Source organism: Rhodofomes roseus (assembly GCF_022264815.1).
Source record: "Rhodofomes roseus strain CIRM-BRFM 1785 chromosome Unknown C8Q71scaffold_2, whole genome shotgun sequence".
Classification (NCBI taxonomy): Eukaryota; Fungi; Basidiomycota; class Agaricomycetes; order Polyporales; family Fomitopsidaceae; genus Rhodofomes; species Rhodofomes roseus.
In genome coordinates, this window is record NW_025952958.1 from 206,599 (window position 1) to 224,057 (window position 17,459).

General features: G+C 58.6%; 6 protein-coding genes across 6 annotated transcripts; 4 read left to right on the top strand and 2 right to left on the bottom strand.

Annotated features, from left to right (window-relative positions):
• Positions 1-218: 218 nt before the first annotated feature.
• Positions 219-3,068, top strand: C8Q71DRAFT_732649 (cytochrome P450). Its single transcript, XM_047922270.1, has 13 exons — positions 219-781; positions 846-960; positions 1,022-1,039; positions 1,105-1,124; positions 1,194-1,205; positions 1,260-1,431; positions 1,498-1,646; positions 1,712-1,946; positions 2,010-2,019; positions 2,081-2,374; positions 2,436-2,522; positions 2,593-2,718; positions 2,783-3,068. Exons 1-13 carry the CDS (start codon positions 542-544, stop codon positions 2,952-2,954), a joined length of 1,650 nt encoding a protein of 549 aa, XP_047783436.1. The 5' UTR covers positions 219-541; the 3' UTR covers positions 2,955-3,068.
• Positions 3,069-3,238: 170 nt separating this feature from the next.
• On the bottom strand, positions 3,239-5,384 carry C8Q71DRAFT_201234 (peptide chain release factor eRF/aRF subunit 1). Its single transcript, XM_047916961.1, has 7 exons — positions 5,105-5,384; positions 5,013-5,052; positions 4,721-4,959; positions 4,235-4,667; positions 3,964-4,180; positions 3,329-3,910; positions 3,239-3,263 (listed from the first exon to the last, which is right to left on the bottom strand). The coding sequence occupies exons 1-6, from the start codon at positions 5,182-5,184 to the stop codon at positions 3,603-3,605; spliced, it is 1,317 nt and encodes a 438-aa protein (XP_047783437.1). The 5' UTR covers positions 5,185-5,384; the 3' UTR covers positions 3,239-3,263; positions 3,329-3,602.
• Positions 5,385-5,451: 67 nt separating this feature from the next.
• Positions 5,452-6,517, top strand: C8Q71DRAFT_732659 (uncharacterized protein). Its single transcript, XM_047922271.1, has 2 exons — positions 5,452-5,946; positions 6,010-6,517. The coding sequence occupies exons 1-2, from the start codon at positions 5,522-5,524 to the stop codon at positions 6,413-6,415; spliced, it is 831 nt and encodes a 276-aa protein (XP_047783438.1). The 5' UTR covers positions 5,452-5,521; the 3' UTR covers positions 6,416-6,517.
• A 1,842-nt stretch (positions 6,518-8,359) lies between these two features.
• Positions 8,360-10,963, top strand: C8Q71DRAFT_719966 (uncharacterized protein; the record flags this gene model as incomplete). The annotated part of the gene is made up of 4 exons (XM_047921327.1): positions 8,360-8,905; positions 9,000-10,046; positions 10,104-10,354; positions 10,414-10,963. The coding sequence occupies 4 exons, from the start codon at positions 8,360-8,362 to the stop codon at positions 10,961-10,963; spliced, it is 2,394 nt and encodes a 797-aa protein (XP_047783439.1).
• Positions 10,964-12,140: 1,177 nt separating this feature from the next.
• On the bottom strand, positions 12,141-15,367 carry C8Q71DRAFT_732672 (trehalose phosphorylase). The gene is made up of 9 exons (XM_047922272.1): positions 15,081-15,367; positions 14,782-15,027; positions 14,222-14,717; positions 14,051-14,064; positions 13,911-13,963; positions 13,621-13,820; positions 13,305-13,557; positions 12,873-13,243; positions 12,141-12,808 (listed from the first exon to the last, which is right to left on the bottom strand). Exons 1-9 carry the CDS (start codon positions 15,189-15,191, stop codon positions 12,354-12,356), a joined length of 2,199 nt encoding a protein of 732 aa, XP_047783440.1. The 5' UTR covers positions 15,192-15,367; the 3' UTR covers positions 12,141-12,353.
• Positions 15,368-15,941: 574 nt separating this feature from the next.
• Positions 15,942-17,428, top strand: C8Q71DRAFT_201583 (tRNA-intron endonuclease catalytic domain-like protein). Its single transcript, XM_047916962.1, has 4 exons — positions 15,942-16,296; positions 16,350-16,487; positions 16,552-17,118; positions 17,173-17,428. Exons 1-4 carry the CDS (start codon positions 16,227-16,229, stop codon positions 17,364-17,366), a joined length of 969 nt encoding a protein of 322 aa, XP_047783441.1. The 5' UTR covers positions 15,942-16,226; the 3' UTR covers positions 17,367-17,428.
• The last annotated feature ends 31 nt before the right edge of the window (positions 17,429-17,459 follow it).

Here is a 17,459-nt window from a genome sequence, read left to right on the forward strand (position 1 = left end):
TCGATGATCGAGTCATCCATAATTCGAACGAGCAAGCCCGGGAGATGGCGTAGCCGCCGTAGCGTACATTAGGAAGCTTAGAGTACTTTACTATAGTGATAATTGTTGTCCACCTTGCGTACATGTTCGCCCGTTATCCGTCTCTGCGTCCTTTGCAGTCGCAGGCCGCAGCCACCGGGTCTGTTCTCCCATTGGTCAGTGCTCACGTGCTAAGTGGTGGGCAACTCGCGAGTTGACTCGCAACTCGCCTCGTCATAACTCGCATCACCGAGTTATGTCGAGTTCCCGGACTCGACTCGCCTCGACTCCCTCTGCAGAAACACTAGCCGCGCCAGTGCCGCCCGCGCGCGGCGCAGTGTGCAGAGTGGCGGCCCCCGGCTTGCGAGGCTGGTCGGCTTTCGCGCGTCCTCATGCACGTCTCGTATTGCTGTCACTGCTGTGCGATCCACACCTGTGAGAATAAGATCAGTCAGCGCACTATAAAGAAGGCACTCTCATGGTCCACTCTCCCGCCTGAACGAGGACGCTGTTGGCTACCACCATGTCCTTCTCTAGCATCTCCCTCTCCTTAGCCGGAGCGATCCTCCTCTACACGCTTTGGAAAGTCGCTCCGCGATGGATCGACTGGTACCGCTCGAGCCTCCGCGATATGCCAGGCCCCCGCCGCTCGAGCTGGCTGTATGGCAACCTCGGAGACATGCGCTCCGAAGAACCTGGTGTTATGTTGCAGCGCTGGGTAGACCGGTACGGGCATGTAGTCAGGTACAAAGTATCCATGAATGTGCGTAGCCCGCTCAGCACGATTGTATGCGAGACTTGACTTACTGATCGGTCTGCGACCATAGGCGGACGTAGTCTTGATGCAGGACACGAAGGCGATCAACCATGTCCTTACGCATTCGCATGACTTTCCGAAGCCTGAAATCGTGAGGTTCAACCTAGGCCAGATATTGGGCAAGGGTGCGCACTACGTAGCCTGCCCACAGATCCCACATTAATCTACTTGTTAATGATTTCGTAGGTCTCCTTGTCGTTGAAGGTCAGCATTGACATCACCCTCACTGGAACGAACACAACTAACAAATGTCGCCCGAACGTGCTCAGGCGAACAGCACAGGCAACAAGTGAGTAAATGCGCATACTCTGTGCAGCCAAGAGCTAGCACTGATCACCCGAGACGCTTCCTGCTGTAGAGGAGAATCTTGGTAGGTAACACTCTTTCGGTACGCACGTACACAGTGCTAACCAGCCACACGCAGAACCCCGCGTTCGGACCCGTTCAAATCCGCGGCCTCACCGACGTCTTCGTAGAGAAAGCCCGCCAGCTCCGCGACATCTGGCAAGAGCGACTCGCCCAGACCGGGGATGAGGCCCAAATGGACGTCGTCAGCGGCCTCAACAACATGACGCTCGATGTTATCGGTCTGGCAGGTGAGTATTGTCCACTCCTACGGCCTTCATGCGCTCAGTACTGGACGCTAACGCGCACGCACGCAGGCTTCAATTACGACTTTCACTCGCTCAACCCGGAGGGCAAGCCCAACGAGCTCCGGCACGCGTTCGACGTCATGTTCCAGGTCATCTCCGGCAGCGGTCTCTCCCTCCTAGGCGTCCTCCGCGCGCGCTTCCCCATCGCCCGCATCATCGTAAGTCCTCCCTGCGCTTCCCTCCGCTAGCACGCCTAGCTAACCCGCATGCCCTGTCCGGACAGCCGAGCAAGATCGCGAGCCGGATGGAAGACGCGCAGCGCGTCGCACGGCGCATCGGGATGCAGCTCATCGCGGAGAAGAGGGCGGCGATCCTGCGCGCGGCCGCTGCGACGGGCGAGAAGGAGATCAGCGGCAAGGGCTTGCTTGACCGCGACTTGCTCACCCTGTTAATCAAGGCGAATATGAGCACGGACGTCCCGGAGAGCCAGCGATTGTCGGACGAAGATATGCTCGCACGTGAGTCTCATGCGTTGGTTAGTCCTGAGGGGTTGCGTACTGATTTTACACGTTATCTTGCAGAGGTCCCTACGTATGCCCTCTGTTCTTCAAGGTGAATGTCCAGTTCCCCATTGACACGCGCATACACCCAGCTTCCTCGTCGCCGGACACGAAACAACCTCGACCGGGACCGCCTGGTGCCTCTTCGCGCTCGCCCAGGACCCCGCCGTCCAAACCCAGCTCCGCGACGAGCTCTGGAGCGTGCCCACGGAGAACCCGACGATGGACGAGCTCAACGCGCTGCCGTACCTCGAGGCGGTCGTCCGCGAGACCATGCGCGTGTACGCGCCCGTGTCCGCGACGATCCGCAACGCGGGGAGCGACTCCGTCATCCCCCTCGAGCGGCCGTACGTCGACACCAAGGGGAACCTGTGCGATAGCGTGCGGTGAGTGCGCTTCGAGATGCCCGTCACCGCCCTGCGGAGGCTGACAGCGGGCTGCGCGCAGGATCCCGAAGGGTACCCGCGTGGCTATCCCCATCATGCCGATCAACAAGTCGAGGGACCTTTGGGGCCCGGACGCACATGAGTTCAAGTGTGTTGGCAGTCATGTTGGTGGCATTGTGTATCCCCGACTGACGATGCTGTGTGCACTACGCTTTCAGGCCAGAACGCTGGATGACCGGCACCATCCCCGAGGCCGCGCACCAGATTCCGGGCGTGTGGGGCAACATGCTCACCTTCCTCGGCGGGCCCCGCGCGTGCATCGGCTACCGGTTCTCCCTCATCGAGTGCGTGCATGTCCTGGCGTCGGTACCCTTGGCCGCATATTGACCATGATTGTTGCCTGTGCAGAATGAAGGCCCTGCTCTTCGCGCTTGTTCGGTCGTTCGAGTTCGAGCTCGCGCTGCCGAAGGAAGAGATCACCAAGCTGGCGGGTCTCGTGGACCGTCCCTTCGTGAGGGCAGAAAAGGAGAAGGGAGCTAGGCTGCCGCTGAAGGTCAAGGTTCATGCACGTGCCGAGTAGTGATTCTGGTCGAGGTTGTGAAGTGGCCAGGGATGTCTGCGGACTCGTTCGATGAGTAACTTATCTTATCTGCCTTGTAATTGTGTATGTACTGGTGTGTTCTCAGCTGTCAGACAGGTGATGAGGTAGAGAGCGATACATAATGCGATTGCTTGAGGACGAGAGAAGCATCGATCTTCACTTAGCGATGCATACGGCGATACTAACACTACAGGGAAAGCAATACAGAACCGAGTGAATCAGCAATGACAGCAATATTTGAAACATCGGTTGAGAGTTTGCGGAAACAATTTCTTGACGAATGGAGAGCTATGGATAGCAAACATAAGTTAGACAACCGACCGCAAGGACGTGAAGCAAGAAATAGCACGCACACTGGTAAAGTCTCTGCGCGTATATCGACTTCACTTGCTGATACGACGATCCGAGCGCGACTGTCGTGCTGCTCTGGACGCCATTCTTCTTCGTCCGCGATTGGACACCAACTGCGCCCCGCACCTCACCTCGCTTGTCTGGAGCTTCTGCCCTCGCCACCGCAACCCGCGTTTCCTCGACCAGACCTGCACCCTGACGCCACACGCCGCTACCCTCCGCCCCACCCGGCGTGCCCCAGCCAGGCGGGGCTCCTCCAAGGAGCCACCACAAAAGTCAGAGATCCTCGTCGTCGCTCATAAACTCGTCCTCATCCTGGTCGTCGATTGTCTGGAGGTTCGTGAAATCGACCTTGTACCGGAGGAGGCCGCCGATGCCACCGAAGCCCTTGACGAACTGGGCGCCCTCCTGCGAGCGATTCGTGACGAACTCGAGGTTGGCGCCGAACTCGCGGTACTTGTCCGCGAACCACTCGAGCAGCGACTGCGGCTCGCACACCTGCTCCATCTCCAGGTTCGTGGACTTGTCGAAGAACTTTTCGCGGTCCTTCTCTTGCTCCTTGTTCGCGTGGACGATGATCTCCTCTGTGTACACTGCGGGTGAGAAGGTGACGCAACGGATATGCAATCGCACGCACCACCAGCGGCGTTTCGGAGGACGTAGCGAGTAATGTCCAGGTTCTCCCAGACGATGAGGGTCTCGACGGCGCCGAGATCGAGGGCCTTGAGCGTGTCATCTACACCGAAGCAGTACTTGCCCGTGTCCTGGCTAATCTCATCGAAGTATTTCTGGATAAGCCTCTTCTCCTGTACGAACTTGACGTTCGCAAGGGACTCGGCAGCAAGTTCGATAGCCTATCACGATCGATCAGCGCCGGTGCTTCAGGTAGATGGACGCAGGTGGATTACCTGGTTGAACCCGTTCTCACCACCGTAGCTGACATCGACAACCTTGATGACCTTCGATGCCAACCGCGGGTCGAACATGTCACTCAGGCTGAGCTCCGTCTTGAAGTCCGCGCTTCCCGCGAGGACGAGGCCGGTCACGTTGACCTTGTCGTTGGTGATGAAGTGCTGCACGGCGTGCTCGGCGACCTTGCGGACGTAGTTGTGCCGCTTCTCATCACGCAGACGCGCGAAACGCAGCGCGGACTGTCCACCACGGCCGTGCTTCTTTGGGAGGTCGACGGTGAACTTGTGGATGACCTCGCGAGTGTTGCCCGCCACAGTGCCGAAGAGCGTGCCGTTTCCGTCCATGACGATGAAACCGAATTTTGAGTCGGACTCAAGCAGCTCCTGGAGGGCCTCGGTGTGGAACTTGTTGTCACAAAGGTAGAGCGATCTGGTAGAGGGGGAGGTCACAAACAACCATAAATGACTAAAAGCTCGACGTACGTGTTGATGGGCTTGTGAGGCTCAAAGTCAAAGGACACTTTCTTCTCCTTTCCCTCGTCCGTCAGAATGGTGCCAACGAAGAGCACGAGACCATTTGGAGGTACTCGGTTGTACAGCTTGAGACGCTGCTGGGTACTCGTGATGGCTGCAAGCACAGATAATCTGTTGACTCGCGACTTGATGTTCGAGGCGGTACCGTATTCCTGCGTCAACATCGCCGATACACGGGAGATTTGGTCCTACGGGTACTCAATCAGCGAATCGCAAAGACGTACAGAGTACTCGCACACACCTTTGGTGGGACGATCAGACTGATCATAGAGGTACCAGCTCTGTATTGCAGATGAGCATCGTCCTCGCAAAAGTGAACGAGTCCGTGCTCACCCTCTAGCGGCATCAAGGCTCTTGATGAGCTTCTTGATTTTCCACATGTGGATATTCTGCTCTGCTGGATCCTGACTCATTTTGGCGTGCTCTAGTTGTTCGCCGTCAATGGGCTATGGTACACCGGGCGAAGGAGGAGGGACGAGACGGGGGAGAGGCCAGGAGGGTGGACAGCCGGGGGTCCAAATTTTAGCGATCGCACACCGCAAGTTACCGATAAAACACAATTTGACGGAGTTTCTATATCGATCATTCTGCACTAGGTTATTGAGAATGTAACATAGTAATCTAGTGAGTTAACCGACCACCTTCATTTAGATTGGTCCGATATAGCTTTACCTTATCACCGGCCATCGCTGCACTTCCCCAGTTCCTCGTTGGCTCCTCGAGCCTCGAGGCCGGGCACGCTCGCACTCAATGACATCTACTCGAAAACGCACCATTGACTCTGCACCAGACGAGGGGCCTAACAAACGCCCCAGGACCAACTCCGCACACGCTACCATGACGGACAGTGCCACTCACAGACTACCGAGCGCAGAGGCACCCACCGATGCGCAGGCTCAGCAAGAGGTGGCACCAACAGCGGCCGCCCAGCAGGACGTCCAGGAGGCGCGGAGGCCGGAGAAGAGTGGCGGGAACGCGGTCGCTGGTCCTTCTAAACCTCGGCATACCATCCGCAAACTCGACCCACCGCGTCCATTCCCTACAGTCCCAGCCTCGGTCTCTGCGACGGGACCCCGTTCGGCCCACACGGAGGGCAAGAACTACATTTGCATCACGCGTAAGACGCAACTTGGCGCGTATCTGCGGCGGTGTAAGGATGTCATCATGAAAGACGGGTGAGCCACATCCACTCAGCTCAGACGCGTCCCGGCTCTCAACGCGACGTGTAACGTTTGTAGGTATAAGACACTACATCTGAGCGCCATGGGTGCGGCCATCCCGCAACTCATGCAACTCACGCTGTCACTGCCTGGCATCCTACCTCACGCGCCAGATGAGATTCGTAGGGAAGTGCAGACGGGGACAGTGCAAGTGCAGGACGAAGTTATTCCTGACGACGAGGACGAGGACATCACGTATCAGGTTCGAGGAAAGTCGACTGTGAGTGTCGTCATCACGATCGGCGACGGCGTGGACGAGGGCAGCGGGAGGAGCAAGGCGCGAAGTCATGGCAAGCGGGTGCAGTCTACGGTGGCGGCTGCAGGCGGCAATACTGGAGCAGGCAGGGCAGCAGGGAGAAAGAGTAAGCAAACAGCGGCCGCTGCACGGACTACTAGCACGAGTCAAGGATTGGGTTCTTCATAACTTAAATCCATATCGTCTATGTCGTTTGTAGGCCTCTGAGTCTCAGTCTTGGCAAGTGTAAAGTTTCGCAATCATCCTTACTCTTGCTAGTTGTGGCAGTACTTAGCATTTGTGCTGCAGACGAACGGGCGGTCGGACACTGACTTGCTGTAGCTGAACGCTGAAGACGCCAAGGAAGCAACGGGGACTTGCCTGAACGCGTCCGACTTCGCATTTATAGCACTGCGGCTCTGTCATGCATAGCCTCACGCTCACGGGTAGTAAGGGGTCATCTCATCCGGTTCAGGTATATATTGAACACGAGGTGGTTACAGGACCGCGACAGGGGACTCTTCCGCCGCGCAGAAGCGGCGATTTGGCAATTCTTGTCTCTTCGAGGCTCTTGTATTCCGTCGGTTTCCATCGCAATGGTCTGGCAGAGCGCCCTACAAGCGCGAAATTGCCTTCTGGAGCACGAGCCTGGGCTTAGCCCCTGTGCGCATCGATGCTTTGCTGCGCGCGACAGCTCGAAGTGGTCGAGCTGACGCCAGAGGTCGGCCATGTCAGACAATTGGCCAGTTCAGCATGATGAATGACGCACGGCAACTCCATTGCCAGTACCACTTTGAACGGCTTGTGCCTGTGCTAACGGTCGCAGCAGCACCACGGCATGTGCATGAGGTTGTGGCTGTAGAGTCCGGTACCTAGAATGATATCACAGCTGAAGTCAAGCCGGGCGTCGGTACGCTGTCGCTACCCTTGGCGGGCAGAATCGACGTGCAGAAATACGGTCCTTTCATGTGAGATATGCGGTTCGTCGAACATAGCAGACTGGTGCAAGACATACATAGCAGAGACGAGCGCAAGGACTCGGAGGCATACCTAGAGGCTGGAGTGTGTCAGGGTCGGACCGCGCTGCCGAGTCGCGGTCACATGACCTTTGGCGAGAGACGGGCGGCTATATGGGGCGCGTCCAAAACGAACATGGACCAAACAAAGCACAAATAAGAGGGGCGGGAGTGTGGGCGTGTTGCTCTCCAACCGAGACACACACGACGACACACCAGGTCTGTACATTCCGGCGACGCCCCATACCCCTTTCCTTCGTGAGTGTAGCCAGCGCTGCTCAGGATTGCCGCCAGACGCTTATTTGGGCACCCGGTGCGGACCCACAGACGTACACAAAGTGGTTTGCGCTGTTTGCCTATTTCGTTGGTTCGTTTCGCGTAAGAACGCCAGCACGCCCCTTGGCTCGCTGCTCTACCATTCTGTGCACCAGCAGGTCCTTACCACCCCGTTTCTCCCCTGACAGGCGCGGCCTCCTCCGTACACACATTCGTTCAACGTACAAGGCAAGTCGCAGCTCTCTCCGCTTGGTTTCGCCCCAAAGACATCCACATGCCACTATCTCGTCCAAATCGGTCTATTCCATACGCTTCGACGTGGCTAGGCTGTGGTCAAAGCCGATGGCTAGCCGGATTGGGAGCCACACCCGCCAGTGGCCACCCAGACGTCACGCCCCGAGGACAATGCACAATGCACTGGGCCCGATCAGTCACAATTCCAACGTTTTGGTCCAATATCCATTTCTGCTCATTTCGCTGACCTCGTCTATTCCTTAGCCGGCTATACTTAAACCACCAATTCGTCCGGGCCACGACCTCTGTTGGGGGCCACACTGTTTGGTTCGTGTTCTTATATCTTTGCCTCTTCCGTCCTGCTTTCTCCCCACTTGTCACCCCCTCCGGTGACATTCCCTGTATTTCTCTGTGGCATACATTGTCTCCCCGGTTCTTCGCTGTACATCACTATCCCCGTCGTGTATCACTATCCGTCGCTGTATCCCTTAGTCTCTCCGCCATGCGCATACCAAGCATACTGAAGTCGTCCCGCCGAACAGAGGTACCAGCACCGTATACGATCAAAAACACCAAACGCACTGCATTCCGTTTTGGCATCGAAAAGATGTCATTCTTTGGCTTCACGAATCCTTCGGCCACGAACAAGCACTTCCTCGATGTACCGCCCGCGCCATCTCGCAAGGTGAGCCAGAGGCTGATGAAGCCGGCCACACGCGTCGAAATGGAGGAGTTCCTCTCCTCCGAGGCCGACGACCTCGAGCTTTCCTTCGCCTCTACCATGTCGCTCAATTCGCCGCCGCGCGACCACCTCGACCTCGACCTGGAGAGCGAGCGCGAGAACCCGGACTATGCGCCCATGGACATTTCTCCCGCGCCCCCGACGCGCATGCAAGCTCCAAGCACCAGGAGCCACAACGAGTCCGTCGAGAAGACGCGTGCCTTCGTCGGTCGTCCGCGCGCGATGACGACCAACGCCAGGCTTTTCGGTAGGGATGTGAGCAACAACTCCAGCGGCAACGGTTCCGTCAGCAGCCTGCAGTCTGTGGCCAAGTCCACTGGGACTAACAACGCGGCCAAACGTCTCCAACGAGCTGCTCTTCCGTTCGAGTGGATGGCCACGAGCAGTCAAAACGCGAATGTCGCGCCGGAGGTCAGTGTTCAGTTTCAGGCCAGTGAGCCACTCGTGTCCAGGCGCGATTGCAACTCATGGAGTCAAACCTGGCTAACGCTTTGCTTCTTGTCAGCCTCAGAACATTCCATCGTCCCCCGCGGCGTCCGACGCGATGGACGTCGATTCGTCATTCATCTACGTCCCGTCGCCGTCGGTGCCCAGCGACTGCCCGCGTTCCGCCGTGCCGACGATCACCGCGTTCGACGTCAACAACAACCCGCTCGCGGGGCCGACGTCCGCTGCACCGACGATCACGACTTTTGAGGACTACTTCTCGCATGTGGCCGCGGTCAACTTCGATGGCTTTGCACCGCCGAGTGGCACCTCCCCTGGGGAGCCTGTCGAGAGCCCTTGCCAGCCCTTCCCCAAGAAGCGTCGCTCGTCCTCGCCGATGCGCAGTGCTGCGCGTCTTGCGCACCAGAGCATCCTCGAGCAGGAGGCCGCCCTCGACTCGTCGCCCGCGCCGTCGTCCCCCATGGTGCACAAACTCAACCGCATGCCGAGCGCCCAGATCCTCAGGAAGCCTATGTTGGGTGGCCTTGGCGCACCCCTCGAGCTGAACACCAACAAGAAGCGGCCGAGGCGCCCCGCCCTCAGCGCGATGATCTCGCCTGGCGACGGCACCGTCGCGGGCCCTCGTTCGGCAGTCCCGTTGGGAGAGAAGGAGAGCGATGGACCTGCGCCCAGCCTGCCGAGGCACGTCCTCCCGCCTGTCCGCCGCGCGTTCTCGGCGATGCTCCCCCCGTCGATGATGGAGCAGTCGATGTCCTCCGAGGACGGCCAGTCGTTCGACAGCTCTGCCGACATGAGCTCCCCTGCGCAGGCGTACGCGAAGCGCCAGCAGGTCAAGACCATCCGTCGTTGCGATGGCACGGAGGACTTCCGCTCGAACACGGGTGCGACGTCGATGGTGCGTCGCGACACCGAGGTCATGATGAAAGGCCTCAGAAGGACTGAGGCCCGCGAGGACCGGGTGGTGCATGAACCCGCTGAGAGGGATACGCCACGCAGCAAGTACTTGAATGGCCTGAGTGGCTTTGGAGACAATGAAACGCACGGGAAGATTCTGCCCTGCCACCGCGTCCGGGAGGACGGGTTGATGCGCATTACTAGTAAGACGGTGAGCCACTTCACATTTCTTCAGCCGTGACGGGATCGCTGATCGATCGTGCCACAGATGAATGATCTTCTCGATGGTAAATACGACCCGCGACTGACCACTTACCACATAATCGACTGCCGCTTCGACTACGAATACAACGGCGGGCACATTCCTGGTGCCGTCAACATCAACACCACCGCGGGCGTCGAGGAGTTCCTGCTCGGCGCCGGTTCGACCCGGCCAATCCCTTCCACTAGCGGCGACGAGGGCAAGAAGACGATCCTTGTTTTCCACTGTGAGTTTAGTGTTAAGAGAGCGCCTACTTTGTGAGTGGCTTGCCTTCCTAGATAGAATCACATGTTAACTCTGACACGCCACTTTACAGTGCTAAGCATCTTCGTTCCAAGGACCGCGCGTTGAACAACCATGTCTACCCCAAGATTCACTACCCTGAGGTGTACATCCTCGAGGGCGGGTTTAGCCAGTACTACCAGGACTCGGCGCTTCGCTGCCAGCCGTGCGGCTACGTGAGGATGGATGACCCCCACTACGCTCAGTCCCGCAAGGAGGACCTAGACCAGTTCCGTAAGGGCAAGTTCGGAAGGACCAAGTCGTACGCGTTTGGCGAGGGCAAGACAGTCTCGGCTCTGTCCCAGCAGTCGAAGAGGAACACCGCGCCCAGCGGCGGCCCGACCCACATGTTTGCTGCCGCGAACGCGGCGCGTGGTCGCCGCGGAGGCATGGGCAACTCCGCCTTGCAGATGCTCGCTGAGGGCGGAAGCCAGGACCACGAGAGCGACGGTGACGACACCGACATTGGTGACAGCCCCTGCCCGCCTCCGACCAAGACGGTCACGTACAAGACCAAGAAGGTCGGTCGGCTCGGGAGGACCGAGACCTACGACGGCGTCGTCCGCATCCCTGTGGCCTACTGAACTGGGTCGCGCTCAATCGACTCACTCTTACACCTTCCAACTTCCTTTCGCTTCCTGACCGTTGTTCTTGCCCTCATGCCGCCGTCGCCTGTGTTGTACCCCTATGTCGCCTGTCATGATCTGAAGACCGAAGCCCACGTAAACCTCCAACGAACGATCAAATTCCCTACACGCTATGCACCAAGACCTCTCATGCTCTCATGGCAGTACGTCTTTCGCCGAATACGCTCGTTATGCCGATCGCTCTCCTCAAGCCGCCGCCTCTCACTGCCGGCCCTCTCAACGTCTCTCGACCCCGAAAACACGAAAATCCACACCGCGTTCCTCTCCTCATCTCCACCATCTCATCCGCGGTCTGGCGTCTGCCATTTCGCTGGCCGTCCATCTGCCACTTGCATCGTCACCAACCTTCGCATTGGCTTCCCCGTCGCGCTTGATATGCTCGGGTGCTAGCTGTGTAGCTATGGTTTCCTCACATATCTTCGCATTGTAAACATACAGTAAGAGGCAGTCTCCTGCCAGGTTCCATCTGCATCATCCTACTCGTCTCCTCTTTGATCTCCATCCTCTCGTCTAGCTCCCGTTCCCATCTTTGATGTATCTATCGTCATACACATCTTCGCTGTGTCGACGTTGTTCTCTAGGTCGGCTCTCGTACCTCCTTGTGCCTTGTTCTTGGACTCTCATTGACATTATGCACTCCGTCCCATGGACAAGCTATACATATCCGTCTCCGCTCCACCCTTTGCAGATTGATCATTTATTGGTATCTACAGAGGTCGGACATGCCTACACCTGTCAGTACTTCTTGGGTAGTCGGTCCACCGCTGTTGTCGTGAGAGATCGCTACCGGCTAATGCAGTTCTGGCGTGTTTATCCTCGATCAGGGCTCCTGGTCGGATTTGCTCTTGATGTCGTCGAAGTGCGGCAGCGTGGATGAGTGGCGGTGTCAACTATCGTCCACTCTACCTGAGAATGAACGCCGTAGACCCAGCACGCATCTGTCAGTCAAGTATGCAATCCCTCTCTGCATCCGTAACGAGATCCGTTAAACTTTTGCCTACAACCACCGATTACCCGGGCCAGGGAATAGGGAGCATCCTCAGGCTCCATTGCAAGATCGATTTTCCTCGATCATACGGGATCCTCGACAAGGCAGCAAGTTGCAGTTCGCATCTTAACAGTTTTAAACAAGTGGTGTATAATTCGATTTAATTTCAATGGAGAGCGACGACGATCTACTTCTACAGCTTTTCTACGTTTCACGCGGTATACAGGGAGCAGTGCTTGGCCAGTCATTACGAGTCACTGTTGTACAACAAGGTCCATCCAAGAACACCTCACGACCGATCCAACCCCACCGACTCCGGTGCGAGCTTCAAGCTCACGCTCAAGCCTGAACGTGCAAGTCCCCGCGAGGCAGCCGCGGCTCGTCAGGCAAGTACGGCTCGCCGGTCTCCTCGCGCATGAGGTCATTGATCCACGCACCCCTAGGCTGGAGCTTCACGCCGCGGCTGCAGTACATGACCGCGAGGTACATCCACGCCGCGGCGTTGCCCACCGTGCCGACCTCGTCCGAGACGTGCGTCCGCGCGTACTGCGCCATCGTCGCGTAGAGCTCGTCGTCCGTCGCGAGCGCGAACATGTGCTGCGCGACCGCCTCGTTGTCGCCCGGCTCCGTCAGGAACCCGCTCTTCCCGTGGACGATCTGCAGCGGGATCCCGCCCGTGCGCGACGCGATCACGGGCTTGCCGGCGTGCAGCGCCTCGGACGCCTTCACCTCGAAGCCCTCGCGCGTCGAGAGCTGGAGGGCGAAGCGGGAGTTGTCCATCAGCGCGTTGAGCACTACAGTATTAGTAGGAGACGCGTCAGGAGAGCCGTTCGCCACCACCGCACGCGCGAGACTCACGCTGATCGCTGGGCGGGCACCGCATGACCACGATGTCCTTGACATACTCGTTGTACTTGCTCTGGATCAAGTTGATGATCTGGTCATAGATGATGCTCGCATCCGGGTCGTCTACGGCGCCGTGCCCGCAGAGGAGCAGCTGCGGGATCTCGTCCTCGGGGACCGTGCCCTGCGCCATGCGGCGGAAGCGCGCGTACGAGTCGATGACGTTCGGGATGCCCTTGGCCGGGTCGAAGCGCGCGATCTGGACGATGTACTCGCGTGCGGGCCACGCCAGCTCGTGCATCTTCTCCCTCGCGCAGAGCGAGCGGAACTCGCCCATGTAGTATTGCGAGTCCCAGGCGTCGAGGTGCTTGTTCAGGCCATCGAGCCTACGAGCAAGTCTCAGCATGACTGCTACTCGCGATGAATTGAGCAACGGAAAGCGCTGACCAGTCAGTGGCTGCACCCAGGAGCATGAGCTTCTCTGGGGGCACATCGCTCGGCACGAACTTGTTGACGGGGTGGCTGATGAACAGGTCCGCATGCTGGATGTTGTTCCAGAGGTACTTCCAAACCTCCTGCTGCGGCGAGCCCTCCACGCTGACGAGGTCACTCCGGATCTCGATGTGCGAGCGGTAGATGATAGGCATGTCCGGGCGCACGCGCTTGATCAGCGGGATCAGGCCGGGCATCTGGGGGTCATCTGTACAGCAGCGGCTGGAGTTAGGCCTGTAGAAGACTTGGTGCGGGCGGAGAAAGCACACACCGATGAAGGCGATGTCGACGCCGCCCTTGGCGAGGGGCCCACCCTCCGCGGTCCATCGGAGGCCGTTCTTGAGGATCCACTGGTCGAACTGTTCCTGCTGTTCCTTAGTGAGACGTAGGCTGGGGTCCGCGACGCCTTGCAGGATGTTGTGGTTGTTCTTCGTCGTCCGGAAGACAGCCGGCGACGGGTTCGGAACATACCTGTACGTGACAAGGTCCGAAGGGTCAGATGGAGCCCGGACTGACGGGGCAGCCGCCAGGGAAGAAGGCACAGGAGAGCAAGTTACGTACCAAGCAGCATCGACGTCCAATGCACTGAAGAACCGCACGAGCGCGTGACGCATCTACAGGGGCACGAGAAGAGCTGTCAGTGCTCGTCCTAGTATTCTCGCGCCGAGGGACAAGCCCAAGCGGAAATGAACTCTACTCACGAGAGCGACTCCTCCTGGGAAGCCGAGAGCGCGTCGTCAAGTCAATTCAGCCCATGTGGTAGAGTTCACGAGAAGGGCGAACACGCATAGAAAAGAAACGCGCAACGATCAATCTCCGCTCATGAAAGGGATCTATGGGGAAACGCGGGGTAATGCCGCGCTGGTACTCACCGCCCTGCGGGGTAGACGAAAAGAACCCAAACTTGATCTTCTTCTCGCGCAGTTCGTCCGCGAGCTTGATGACCGCGTTCCACGTGCCCTTGCCGACCGTCTTGCGGTACTCATCGAGGTCGTCGACGAGGTGGATCTTACCTCCCGCGTCGACCGCGACTTGGTTGCGCGGGCCGATGCTCAGGCGCGGGTTGTTGTTGGGCCCGAAGAACATGATGCATTTGCGCGCGGCGGAGTCGGCCTGCTCATCGACTGTGCGCGGCATCGGCAGCTTGGTCTGCGCATTGGGGCCGAGCTTGGAGGTATCCTGCAGCTGTGCAGGGTCGTAGTAGACCGTCGGCGTGTCCGCGCCGGAAGGGACATAGGAGCCCGTGGTAGAGGAGATGCGGTGCTTGATGTTCGGGCGAGTGACAGAGTCAGTGTGGTAGGGCTTGATGTTGAAGACGATTGGAACCACGTCCAGATCCAGCCACAAGCGGGTGCACAAATTGGGTGCCTGTCAGCGGCCGTTAGACTGGTGCGTCCCATTCGCAAATGACGTTCGCGCGATGACTACCCACCTCGCGGAGGAGACTCAAGGTCACACCCGCTCCCAGAAACTTGCAGAGGTGTTCCGTGGAGAATTTGCGGAGGATCTCAAGGACGTGCTGCTCAATGGCTGTTGCCTGTTTCTCAGGGTTGGTTGCGTCGTACGGCACGACGGACGACGCGAAGTCTGTGCAGTAAACGGAGTCGTGGATGGACATTGCGACCTCGAACTGCGTGTTGTTGTTGACCACGGTTCCTGCGATACCGGCCCACATGGGCTAGACGGGATAGATGAGGGAGCGGAATTGCAGTTCACAAGGCGGGAACTGACCTGCAGACTGGCATAGCCGGGTACATTGGGACGCTTCGACGAGGCGACGCTGGACAGCCTGCGCCTCACGGCTGCGGAGGGCTTTGACTGAAAGGTATGGGGAGGTGCCATGATGCGACGAACGAGGGAGAGCGCGATGAGACGGGGAGGCAGCGTGTTATATGGCGGATGGGTGGCTGAGAGCGGAGAGCGAGCACTTTATGAGCGCACGCAGCGCGCCTGTGCGATCGGCGCAGGGACGGGACTGTTACGTCACACCACAGTGGCAGGGCACTCCACGCCCACCCAGACGCGTCTCCGCCGTCCCTCCCGTCGCCCAACACACGCCTGCACACCGCTCGCGGCCTCGTCCACGCTGCCCTCCGCCGCGCAGAGCCCTCGCCGCCCAGCCCAGCCTCTGCAACCCACCTACAGTCGGCCACAACACACGCACTGCGGCACGAGCACCAGGCCAGCCTGAATCTGGTCTGCTCCAGTCGAACCTTCCTCCTGGTGACTACCGCGCATCGGGACAGCGTGGGTTTCTGTCAGATGGGCCTCACGGAGGCGCTTGCGGCCTCAAACCATTCTGGTAGCGTTCGCAGATGGACTTCCTCCGGCCAAATGTATGCAGAAGAGCAATTGTCTTGACATTGAGAAGCCCTACAGCCCCGCTGCATTGCGTCGCGCCGCATCGTCGCTGCGAGAATGTATCGACTCTGGAGGAGGCGCCCCCTCTTCTGGTCGTCACATCTCAATCTAGCGCAAAGCAGGGTTTTGGAATTGGCTTCGTACGAGAGAAACCCGGGTAGAGACCGGACGGTCGTCCGCATTGACGAATACGCTTCACGGTCCCCGCTCGAGCAGGCCGCTCTGGGAAATCGATCACGCTGGTTACGCAGTACGACGTCGAGCTCATCGGTAGCAGAGTCATCCGATTGAGAATGCGTGCGACTGCGAGCGTAAAGCGCAAAGCATGAGTGTAGAGATCAGGACGAAGAGAATTCTATGCGCGACCTACTTAGCCTGCTCGGGCACTGCAGCGTCTGTCACAGACGTGACGGGGCTCGCTATTGTGACGTTCTGACACGTGCCTGCATAACAGACGCGATCGACTCGGAGGATTCGTAGGCAGACTCCGAGGACGCGGGGATCTCCTTTACCACTATGAGCTCGGGTGGACGCAAAATCCCTCTCCGTGTCTCCAATAACAAAGCATATGTCTGGGACATTGACGGTATGACCAAGCGGATATCTGTGTGAGACGACTATGGCTGAGCCTCATCCCAGACATCGCTGCCTTGCGTGCAGAACACCACATTTGCGGCGTCCTGACTGGGACATTGCCTCACCTCTCCCAGCAAAATGTCTTCCTCGGCCCTCCCCTCCTACTCATTCCGGAGGAGGTCGTCCTCCTCGTCGACAAACGTAAGCAACCAATATCCGCTTCTCCCCACACCTGGCTAGACTTCACCAAGGCACCCCTCCCTAGACCTCGCTGTTCTCGTGGACGACCCCACAGCACATCGGACGCCCTCCGCCGACGCCTTGAAGGCATGGGACGCAGAACGAGCCGCTACCGCGAATCAACAGCTCGTCCTTGCGGAAGCCAAGGAAACCTCAGAGAAGGCGGCGAAGCTGTCCATGTCGGAGGAGGCTCTGCGCAAGCGGCAAGAGCGTGAGGAGAAGAGGGCGGCGGCTGCACGTGCGAAAGCTCTTGCGGAAGGCGAGGATGTCGCTGCTCCCGAGGCCTCAGGCTCCGGGTCCATCGCCATACCTACGGCACCCGTCGCACAACGGCCTTCAACACCCACACCAAGTGCGCAGACTGCCTCGGCGTTCACGGTCACACTCCCCGGAAGCTCCTCCGACCTGTCATGGTACGACTCGCAAGGGTGCACGTACGAGACGGTCGCAGACGCACAGGCTGCGGGGATATGGACTTACCCTGCCGACCTGCACGAGCGAGCAAAATGTCGTGTGTTCAGGGACCTCTGGGAGAAAGGCAACTTCATGGGCGGGGGCGTCAGGTTTGGTGGCGACTTTCTGGTGTACCCCGGTATGCACTGCGGCGCCCACTCTCTGGAGTTCCACTAGGCTGACATGCATACAGGCGACCCTATGCGCTACCACTCACACTTTGTCGCCACCGTTGTCAGCTCGCCACTATCGACGATCAAGCCGATGGAGATCGTCGCACACGGACGACTCGGCACAGCGACGAAGAAGGCGCACCTGTTCTGCGGATGGGACGACGAAAAACAGGAAGTATCGTACTTCTCCATCGAATGGGCCGGCTTCGGCTGATGCACATCAATCGAACACAAGTGAACATCCTCATGAGAAAGCGTGCGATGCATATGCGTGATGTATGAGGGTTACAAGATGTACATTGACATG

What these genes read in the sequence shown, in the direction of transcription:
- C8Q71DRAFT_732649 (XM_047922270.1), top strand. Translation starts at nt 542, where the DNA reads ATGTCCTTCTCTAGCATCTCCCTCTCCTTAGCCGGAGCGATCCTCCTC. An exon ending in CGATGTTATCGGTCTGGCAG is followed by an intron (nt 1,432 to 1,497) that starts GTGAGTATTGTC and finishes GCACGCACGCAG; the next exon opens with GCTTCAATTACGACTTTCAC. An exon ending in TACCGGTTCTCCCTCATCGA is followed by an intron (nt 2,719 to 2,782) that starts GTGCGTGCATGT and finishes TTGCCTGTGCAG; the next exon opens with AATGAAGGCCCTGCTCTTCG.
- C8Q71DRAFT_201234 (XM_047916961.1), bottom strand. Translation starts at nt 5,184, where the DNA reads ATGAGTCAGGATCCAGCAGAGCAGAATATCCACATGTGGAAAATCAAG. An exon ending in GTGAGAACGGGTTCAACCAG is followed by an intron (nt 4,181 to 4,234) that starts GTAATCCACCTG and finishes CGATCGTGATAG; the next exon opens with GCTATCGAACTTGCTGCCGA. An exon ending in CCTCCGAAACGCCGCTGGTG is followed by an intron (nt 3,911 to 3,963) that starts GTGCGTGCGATT and finishes CAGTGTACACAG; the next exon opens with AGGAGATCATCGTCCACGCG.
- C8Q71DRAFT_732659 (XM_047922271.1), top strand. Translation starts at nt 5,522, where the DNA reads ATGACATCTACTCGAAAACGCACCATTGACTCTGCACCAGACGAGGGG. An exon ending in GATGTCATCATGAAAGACGG is followed by an intron (nt 5,947 to 6,009) that starts GTGAGCCACATC and finishes TAACGTTTGTAG; the next exon opens with GTATAAGACACTACATCTGA.
- C8Q71DRAFT_732672 (XM_047922272.1), bottom strand. Translation starts at nt 15,191, where the DNA reads ATGGCACCTCCCCATACCTTTCAGTCAAAGCCCTCCGCAGCCGTGAGG. An exon ending in CCGGCTATGCCAGTCTGCAG is followed by an intron (nt 15,028 to 15,080) that starts GTCAGTTCCCGC and finishes TATCCCGTCTAG; the next exon opens with CCCATGTGGGCCGGTATCGC. An exon ending in CCTTGAGTCTCCTCCGCGAG is followed by an intron (nt 14,718 to 14,781) that starts GTGGGTAGTCAT and finishes GGCCGCTGACAG; the next exon opens with GCACCCAATTTGTGCACCCG.
- C8Q71DRAFT_201583 (XM_047916962.1), top strand. Translation starts at nt 16,227, where the DNA reads ATGAGCTCGGGTGGACGCAAAATCCCTCTCCGTGTCTCCAATAACAAA. An exon ending in CGTCCTCCTCGTCGACAAAC is followed by an intron (nt 16,488 to 16,551) that starts GTAAGCAACCAA and finishes ACCCCTCCCTAG; the next exon opens with ACCTCGCTGTTCTCGTGGAC. An exon ending in CGACTTTCTGGTGTACCCCG is followed by an intron (nt 17,119 to 17,172) that starts GTATGCACTGCG and finishes ACATGCATACAG; the next exon opens with GCGACCCTATGCGCTACCAC.